The 10,476-nt window shown below is 25.4% G+C and overlaps 1 protein-coding gene across 1 annotated transcript; it reads left to right on the top strand.

Annotated features, from left to right (window-relative positions):
- Nucleotides 1-3,754: 3,754 nt before the first annotated feature.
- On the top strand, nt 3,755-7,263 carry LOC131171154 (wax ester synthase/diacylglycerol acyltransferase 11-like). The gene is made up of 7 exons (XM_058130620.1): nt 3,755-3,978; nt 4,106-4,681; nt 4,756-4,831; nt 5,118-5,230; nt 5,335-5,553; nt 6,668-6,790; nt 6,934-7,263. Exons 1-7 carry the CDS (start codon nt 3,766-3,768, stop codon nt 7,120-7,122), a joined length of 1,509 nt encoding a protein of 502 aa, XP_057986603.1. The 5' UTR covers nt 3,755-3,765; the 3' UTR covers nt 7,123-7,263.
- Nucleotides 7,264-10,476: the final 3,213 nt, after the last annotated feature.

The following is a 10,476-nucleotide window of genomic DNA, read 5'->3' as shown; positions in this document are numbered from 1 at the left end:
AAGTAACAATGAGATTTGGGAATTTCTCTAGTTAGCCCAATTTATGAAATTTATGGGTTTTAAGAAGATCAATTCTAAAATCCTTTGAAATCTATTTTAAGTGAAACAAAGAGTGTTGTAGTTAACAAAATCCTACTTTCGTGGTATTTAGATCAACTAAAAACCATTAAGAACTTTAATTAATCTATAAAATCATCTTAATTCTTAGTTTATTTTCTAGATCTAAATTAATTAAATCAAATTTCTTAATTATCTATCACTTGATTTTCTTCTTTCAGTTATTCAATAAAAGATTAAGAATATAACTTAATGAGACCCTATACTAAGCGCATTAATAAACACACAAGAAATGGATTAAACCTCATAAATTTCATTAAATTGGGACTAACCCATTTTAAATCACAAAATCACCTAAATACTATATTCCCAACTCTAGAATCTAAGAAACTACTCACAATACATATTCAATACAAGAAAATCAAGGTATAAGAAGGAATAAAACATGAAATCAAGCTAAGAACTGAAAAAACGATTGGTAACCATGAAGAATCTAGTGAAGATGAGCCAAAATCCCAACTGGACCATGAAGGAAGCTTGAAGGAAACCCGTCTTTCTCACCTTCCTCAATTCTTTTCTTTTCTTGCTCTTTTTTAGTTTTTCCTTCTTTCCTCTTGTGGAAAAAATGAGATAAGATGGCTTATATACCCTCTAATAAAAACCCTAGAATAGGCTAAACATAGGTCTTGTGTGAAGTCATTGCACGCGTAAAAATTACCGCATCAACTAAATTCAGTAAAGTTACATGGCTATGAATGTGCTTGTGTAGGATCTTGTGCAGGATCTTATGCAGAATCAGGTCTAAGAAGGATAGTTGAAGATGGATTTGCATGGCTATGCGAGAGGCTATGCAACTTTCAACAACTGTGGATAATTTTTTAGCTTTCTACATAAGCGGTTGCACAAGTTGTGTAAGAGGTTGTGAAAGTTTTAGAAACTTTGAAATTGATCTTTGAATATTTTCATAAGCAATTGCATAAGCTATGTAGGATTCTGTGCAACTTTCAACAGGTTTATAATTGTTTCCCATATTCTTGCATAAGTTGTTGCACACTTATGCAAGAGGCTATGCAACTTTCAGCATAAACCAACAACTTCTCTATTTTTCTGGATGCAGGTTGCACCAGCTGTGCAACTCCTTGTGTAACTTTCGGTAACCTTTAAATTCAATAATTTTTACATTTCATTTTTGGAATCTTTGGGCTTGGAATTCATTTTTCAAATATGCAATTAACTCCTAAATCTTCAAAAATACCATTTAACTTATAAAATAAGAATAAATTCACAAATTAAACTAAAATTAATAAATATGAAAAACTAATTAAATACCAATGAAATTAACTGAAACTAATCTATAGAAAAGGTAAAACTTAATATAAATAACTATATGATATGCAAATATCAAAATATGATTGATTTAATGCATTTATAACTAAAATTATTAAAAAAAGCTAAAAAGAAAGCTAAGAAAATCTAGAGGAATTATATAAAGATTATGTTAGGCTATATATAGTTCATAACTATAATTATACACACACATGTAGGTAAATAGAATTCGGTTTAAATTGAAAAAATCAATCGAACCATTTTTAATTTAGAAATTCATTTTTTTTCTTTAATTTGATTTGGTTTGGTTTTCAATTTTAAAAAATTCATTCTATTCAGTTTGGTTTATTATTTGAGAAAAAAAAATTAAATAGTTTATTTTTTTTAATTAATTATTATTATGCCTTGAATTAGAGTTATAAGTAGGTATATATAACTAAAATTGAGTCAAATCAAACTAATTGAATCAAATTAAAGAAAAAAAAAAGTTATATTTAACTTTCTCCGAATTTCAATTTAGCTCAGTTCTATTTGCTATAAATTTTATTTTGGTTAGTTTCTGCTCAATTTGATTTGATTTGATAAAAATTTCGTTTTCAATTTTTCAAATCAAACCCACAGAAGCTCGCCTCGGTAAAAGTAAATTTAATTAAATATGACTTATTCTCTACAGTATATATATATTTTTTATTTGAATTGATTCAGGGTCAAGAACCGTGCTCGCGCTTCCCACAGCTTTCATATATGGACGGACCACAGAAAGTGGAAACGTTGGGTTAAAAATTGAAACAATGGGCCGAAAACCTCATAAGGATAATAAACCTACAAAGCATCTAGCCTCGCCCAGACGTAATTGATTTTCTCTCAAATCCAAACAGCGTCTTCTAGTTCCTTGTTCACCTAAACCTACGTCTAAACACAAATTATAATATATTTATATTCACTGTTTTAAAAATAGTACACACATATATATATAATTAACTTTTAATTTAAATTTAAATTTAAAATTTAACGATCTTAAAAATGGTATAATATTATATATTAAAGCTCATTAATCATAAAAGATAATATTTTTATAAATTATAAAAAATAAAATATAATAATACAATAAATATATTTTTTAACTATGTGTGATAATTATCTGAATTTAATTATATAGAATTTACCTATTTCTAAATATATTTAAATGGGTATGAGTTTAAGTACATTTTCAACCGCCTTGAACTCGAATAATGTGCCTTTTTTGCACAGTGAAACTCGGATTCTTACGTATTTAGCACTCCCACTATCTGTTCTCGGAAACCCATTTACAGAAATATTAAATTAGATATATAATTTTTTAAATATAAAATGAAAATGAAAGTCATTTTGCTAACAAAATAAATATAAGAAATGTCATTATTTTAAATTAAAATATTAATTTTCTTTATAGTTAATAATAAATTAGATTAAATTTAAATGGGTGATCATTTTATTCAAATAATTAAATAAATTTAAAAAATTGATTTGTTTCAAATAAAAAAAAATAGAGGAATTATTTAATTTTTGATACATATCAAAGGCTAAATTGTAATATTTATACACAACTTATTAGATTATAAATGAGGTTGAAACTTATAATTTTAGAATATTGTTAAGGTTAAAGTACACTCAGATACGTTATAGTTTAGCGCTTTTATCATTGAGAGTTTGAAAAATTTATATCACAACTCAGGATTTTTATGATTTTACATTGTTAGTACTTAAATGATATAATGTTTAATGACGTAAAAAAAAAAATTATATGTGCTATTTTCAATTTTTTTCTTTAAAAAATGAGTGTAATGACAAATTATATAATAAAATTAATATACATATGACGTTTTTATCATAACTATTAATTGTAGTGAATATCGTGTAGGTTCTCTCATAATTAATTATCATATTAAAATCATTTTATGTACGTTGATTTCAAACAAATAAAAATTTCTCATACGATCGCATTAATATTTTTTTACATTATTAAACATTTTGTGACTTAAATGTTAATGATACATGTCCTGACTTGTAATAAAAAATTTCTTATATTCTTAATTATAAAAGCGTTAAACCATAATACTTATAGCTAAATGTACTTTATTTTATTATTAAATTAAAATTTATTCATTATATGGTATTATATTATATTATATTGCTATTTTTTTAATTTTAATTTGACCCTTCAGAGAACAAAAAGTGAATCACGCCACTTCCTCCGTGGTATCCATCTAGCTAGTCTCATTGATTTACCTTTCCATCGACGGTCTTGTTCAGTGGGCACCATGCACAGTAATTCTTATTCTTTATATAAACAATTTTTTTCAAATGCAAGTCCAAATACGATTCTGTCCTCCTCACAACACTATGGAAATGGAAGGCCTTAGACCAATTCGAGTATCAAAGGAAGATAGCGAGGACGGCCAACCCTTGAGTCCAATTGCTCGCATGTTTCATCAACCTCGCTCCAACGTCTACATCATTATCATTATGGGGTTTAAGACCCCAATCAACCCTCTTGCTTTTAAAGCCAGCTTGCGCCATTCTTTACTTAAGCATCCTCGTTTCTCTAGTTTGCAGGTAATAAAAAATATATTTTTCATATATATTTAATATAAAAAATTCTTAAATTATTTGATAATTATGGAAACCCTTCTTTCAGGGACCTACTGACTTATAAATTTTGGGCTACTTTGTTGATGTGCAGGTTGTCGAAAATGATGGGGAGATGAGATGGGTCAGAACAGAGGTAAACTTGGATAACCATGTAAAGGTTCCAGTGCTTGATCCAAACATGGAGTTTCCTGACAAGTTTGTGGAAGATTATGCTTCCAATCTCAGTAAAACCACAATTAGTATGTCCATGCCTTTGTGGGATGTTTATCTTCTCAACGTTAAAACCTCTGAAGCTGAATCTACTGGCATTATTCGCATCCACCATTCCCTTGGCGATGGCATCTCCCTCATGTCTCTTTTACTTTCTTGCACCCGCAAAGCATCTGATCCTGAGGCACTTCCAACCATCCCAAGTGTAAGGAGAAGGAATCCTAGTAACTATGGTGGTTTAACGTATTGGCAAATTTTGCTCAAGCTATGGTGTTGGGTGCTGCTGTGTTGGAATACCACTGTTGATTCACTGATATCTCTGGGGACATTTTTCTTCTTGGAAGACACTAAAACACCTCTTAAAGGTACATTGCCGCTCGGACCAACTCCTAGAAGGTTTGTTCATAGAACAATCAGTTTGGATGATGTGAAGCTTGTGAAGAATGCCATGGGCACAGTAAGTAGCAAAACTTTACCCAGTTTGGTAACACAGCAAACTCATTATTGTTTTTCCCATTTGTGTTTGTATAGACAATCAATGATGTGATAGTAGCAATCACACAAGCAGGTTTGTCTTCCTATCTCAATAGGAAGTATGGTAAGTATGGTAAGTATACCTTTGAATTTAAGAGCTTGCATATGAATATTTTACTTGCCTGTAAGAATGGCAAGATTGATCAGAAAAATTGTTATCAAAATTGGATTTATCATAGATTTAAGACACAATATATATAATAGTGGGATCCACATGTTAAATAAGTAGCACCCATATATTTGTGTTTTGAGTTTATGATAAATCAAATTTGGATAAATTTTTTCTATAATTGATCATTAAGTGTTATTAATTGGGGTTACATTACCACAAGCATATTAATTACATTGCTGTATGGCAGGTGATGATGAGAAAGATAATCAAGGAGGAGAAGGGAATAAGAATAATCTTCCCAACAACATTCGTTTTAGAGCAGCTCTTTTCGTGAACCTAAGGCCATCTGCAGGCATCCAAGTGAGTGATGTTACTCTTAACTCCATGCTTTAATTTTATCAAACAATAATTATTATTTGTTCACTAATATCTATTAAAAATTTCTATAATTAAATTGAAAATAGGATTTTGATGATATGACGAGAACGAATAGTAAAGCAAGGTGGGGCAATCATATTGGATATGTTTTGTTTCCCTTGAAAATTGCTTTACGTGATGATCCATTAGATTATGTTCGTGACGCTAAGGTTGCTGGGGACAGAAAGAAAGCTACTCTTGAAGCCAACTTCACTTATTTAATGGCTAAATTAGCTCGGTTTTTCCCCAAATATTTTACTAACAAGGTAGGTGTATTTCTCACTTATTTTATTTTCTTTATTCATATTAATGTTTAGGTGCAGCTTTCATCTGAATTAAATGATTTTATGCAGATCGTACACGATCTAAATTTGACAAATTGGAATTACAAGAACAAAATAAAGTTAGGTGATAATTTCAATAATTATTATTCATGGTTTTTAAATGCAGCCTAGTCAATGGATCAGTGAAAACAAATTAAAAATTAATTTAAATATATTATGATTTTGTAACAAAAAATTAAAATAAAAGACAATTTAACTTAATACATTAATAATATAAATTATTATTATTATTAATTATTTAATTTAAAAGTTAGTTGCAACTGTCTTAAAGTAATTTTTAATTTTTTTTTTCTGATAAAAGAGATTTTATTAATTTAATTAAAGCTTCATGAAAAATTTAGCACGAACGCCATTGATTAGAATCCAGCTGATAGGCTTTTCCAATACATCCTACCCACTTGTGTGGGGGTGAAAGGGTAGCGAATAGTCAAACTTAGCTTGCAAGTGAGTAGTCATGGGTTTGAATCCGAGCCTCCCACTTGTACTTTCAATTTCTTTTGGACTAAAAGTCATGTCTCTCCATCAATTTTATTATTTTTTTTAAATTGTATTTAAAATATTAATATTTATATAATATACAAAAATATATTTATTAATAATTATAAATTCAATTAGTAAATATAAATCACAATTAAATACTATTTATTAAAAAAAATTTTTGATAAATTTTTTTTAAAAATTAATGAATAAAATAAATTAAATTAATAACTTTATTATTATTTTTGAAGCGTAATATATAGTTAAGAATAAAAATATTTTAATCTATTAATTATATTTTAAATATGTATAAAAATAAATATATATATTATAAATGAAATGTTAATAGATTATTTTACAAATTTGTTCGGACCCTTCAAATATTATCATCAAATTTTGCCACCGAAAATAATTTATATTAATTAATTAATTAATCTAAGAATTAAGTTGTTGACTGAATTTTTTTTCAATTTTATTGGTTATTAATTGTAAAGCAATTGATTTTTTTTTTTTTTAAACAAACCTCTATCTTATTTTATTTTCTACCAATTATGAGCAGATATCGTGCCTTCCCAGTCGAACCACTATTTGGTTTTCAAATGTGCCTGGTCCAGCAGAAGAAATATCTTACTTTGGCTTTCCTGTCAACTTCATAGCAGTCAGTGTTTATGGACAGCCTAATGTAAGCACCATTATCTTGTTCTTTAAGCAGATTTGATTTTGATCTCCATGATGAAAATTATTATTATTATTATTATTATTATTATTATTATTATTATTATTATTATTATTATTATTATTATTATTATTATTATTATTTTACAGGCATTGATGATCCACGTATTGAGTTATGCAAACAAGATGAAAATCATCTTATCAGCCGATGAAGACATAATTCCTGATCCGCATCGACTCTGTGATGATTTTCAAAATTCTCTTGAACTCATGAAGGATGCTGTCATAACTAGCAAAAAGGCAAATCCACAGTTATATAAGCAGCGCTCGAATATGTGATAATGGTTCCCTTTTATAGCTAAATAAATATACAAGCAACAAGTTGTATTAAGGGCATGTGTTGTCTCTGCCTGTCCTGTGTGTTTTTTATTAAAAAAATAAATTAAAATAAAATATAGATCCAAAATAGTCTCCTGTTAATGGGAATCTTATTTTCTAATGATTATATATTCATTTTATTATTAATATATATAATACAATAAATGTGACAGTCGATAAATTAATAAGCATATCATTATTCAAAATTAACCTGTGATTAATTAATTTAAAAATCTCAATTCAAACTCTGATTGAAAGTTTCTCCTATTTATCTTCAATTGCTTTTTATTTAATGATAACGATTTCATCCTATAAATTAAGGTATGAATCTTAAGTTAGACTGTAAGAACAATGTGAATCCCCTAATTTGAGTAAAGTAAAAAGACACATTTAGTTGTGACTAAATAATTGAATAAAATTGATAAAGTTTAATTATTTTATAAAGAGAATATTCGATTTTCATTTCAATTCGATTAATAAGCTTTTTTTTAATATTTATGAATAAAATATACTTGTAAATATATTTTATAAATATTTTATTAATTAATAATATAAATTATATATTTTCCATTTCAGTTAATTTATTATAATTGATAATGAATTAAATATTTTTAATTTTAATTGCACTTAATTTTTTTAAATTTGATTTGATTATTATTTTCAAAAATATTAAAAATTTAGTTAGTTGAAATTTGGATCAATTAGATTAAATAGAGAAATTAAATAAAATATTTTCCAATTGTTATTTGTCTTATTATGTCAACTTGGCTATATAAATAAAGATAAAAGAAAGACCAATACTCAAATTAAGCAGCTTATTCTATGTGCCTCAACCTAATTACAATATGTGAGCCAACTATTTCAACTATATATATATATATATATACTTAAAAATTTTTTTACTCAAAAATAAAATAAAATTTAATATTACAAATTTATAAATATCTAAATCAATTAAAAAATAAATTAAGAGAAGTAAGATTCAATATTTAAGGTTTCTTTTATTAATTTTTTATAATAAATAATTTTAATCAATTAAGAATATTGTAAAATTAAAATTATATAATTATTATATTAAGAATTATTATAATATGAGTAAAATTATTATTAAAATTTTAATTTATATTAATTACGTAATATTAAAGTTTTAGCAATGATGATATTGTATGAATTAGTATGTTATCACTAAAAGTATAACTGATTTAGATTTTATCACTAAAAATTATTAGGATGAAGAATTTAGATTAGTGACAGAGTTTTATCATTGATATATATTATTGATAATAAATCATTTATTTATCACTATAAATACGTTTAGAATATTTTTTTTAAAAATAATAAAAAAATATTTTGAGAAATTTCACCTTTCCACTTTTATATATAAATATATAGATATAACTGAGGCTTAAATTTATAATTTCGCAACATCGTAAAATTAAAATTTATTAATGAAATTATAATCATGCTGCTCTCCTGTGCTAGCTAAACTAATTGACTTGCCTTGTTCATAGTCTTTATGGAGAAATTACAAAATAAAACCATAATTTTATAGTAAGCCAATAAAGTGTAGAGAAATGTATATAAATGGACCTCATAAAATAATAACTGCATAGTAATGAGTTAAAAAAAAACCTATTCAGCTGTTTTTAATATTTATTTATATTTAATTAGTTTATCATTCTCTATAAACTGTTTATATAGAATCATGCTTCATTATACAATTATTCCTAAAAAAAATTAAATAAATTTATTTACCTTCAGTCGGAACCAAAAAAGTCAAAATAGACTTTTTTATAAAAAAATTAAAATTTTATTTTATTTTTGAATAATAAATATTAAAAAATAATAGTTTTAATATTAAATAATTTTATTTGTCATGTTCTTCCATTTTTTTAATTTTATTCTAATTAAAAATAATAAATATGTTTTATATTTAAAAATTAAAAAAATAATATTTAAGGTAATATATATATATATATATATATATATATATATATATATATATATATAAAACATTTAAAAATTTATTTTTAAAAACTCTTTTTTATATTCAAAGTATAAAGATTTTAATAATGATATTCTAAAAATTACTAAAGACACACGTGCATGCATAGATATTATCACTTTATTAGTATATGTTAATTAATTAAAAAAAATCTTTATATTATAATTAATTAAAAATTTTATCATTAACATAATTTTATAATACACGTGTGCACACACACATTGTTAAATTCATTTAGAGATTTAAATTAAAAATAATTTTATGAATTTATATAAAAAAAAACTTAAAATAAAATCCACATGATACACGGGTGAGGCAATAGTTTAAGTCAAGCTTTACTTGACATTCTTGAGAAGATCAATTTTGATGTGCTTGACTTTTGTACTCTAAAGGTCATTTTGTTATGTATATAAAATTAAATTTACAATTATTTAAATATAAAATCTAAATAAAAATTATTTTAATAATAAATTTTAATTTAGGAATGTAATTATTTGAAATTAAAAATATAATTAAAGGTATTTTAATTATTTAATCTATAATTAATGATAAATTAAATTAAATTTAAATGAAATAACTATTTTGTTTATATAATTAAATTTGAAAAACTGACTTTTTTCAAATTAAATATAAAAAGACTAATATGGTTTTTGACATAATTTATTAAACTATAATCGATTAATGATATATTTATTAATAAAAATATACATTAAATATTGACATATTAGAAAACTTATATATGAATTAACTACTTTTTAAAAGGAAGTGATTTATAATTTGAGATGAACATATATTTAAGTTGCAATACTTGTAACTCAATTGCTAAAAGACCTATTTGCCATTAGGAAACTTAAACCTTAAAATTACAAAAAGAGATTAAAGGTTTTACCCGTTTAAGCTCAAAATCACATTCAACACTTTATGTGAGGAGAGTAGATCGTTAAAAGTCAATTCTCTAGTCTATCCACACGAACAAGATGATCAAAGCACCAAGACTCAATTGAAACTTCTTTGTGCTTTCTCTCCTTGCCTTGACCAAGCTTGCACAAAGATGAACTCTAGGGTTCTTTCTTGGTTTTAATTCAGGAGTGACAACTTCAAATTTCTCTTGAATTGATCACAAGGAAGAAGGGTGAAAAGCTTCGCTTGAGAGAAAAGTGGAGAAGAAGATGAAGAGGATTAACAACTTAATCTTAGGTCTTCTTCTTATCTCTAACTCTTAGAGATATTTTAATTCCCTTTAGTCAATTAGTGGTTGACCACTAATGATTATTGACTTTACAAGTGTCTACATCTAATTCACCAATTAG

This window comes from Hevea brasiliensis, chromosome 12 (assembly GCF_030052815.1).
Source record: "Hevea brasiliensis isolate MT/VB/25A 57/8 chromosome 12, ASM3005281v1, whole genome shotgun sequence".
Taxonomy (NCBI): Eukaryota; Viridiplantae; Streptophyta; class Magnoliopsida; order Malpighiales; family Euphorbiaceae; genus Hevea; species Hevea brasiliensis.
This window is presented reverse-complemented; position numbering and strand designations above follow the sequence as displayed.

Excerpts from the sequence above, each read along its gene's own strand:
- LOC131171154 (XM_058130620.1), top strand. The coding sequence starts at position 3,766 with ATGGAAATGGAAGGCCTTAGACCAATTCGAGTATCAAAGGAAGATAGC. Across the intron at positions 4,832-5,117 it reads TAGGAAGTATGGTAAGTATG|GTGATGATGAGAAAGATAAT; the intron begins GTAAGTATACCT and ends GCTGTATGGCAG. Across the intron at positions 5,231-5,334 it reads GGCCATCTGCAGGCATCCAA|GATTTTGATGATATGACGAG; the intron begins GTGAGTGATGTT and ends AATTGAAAATAG.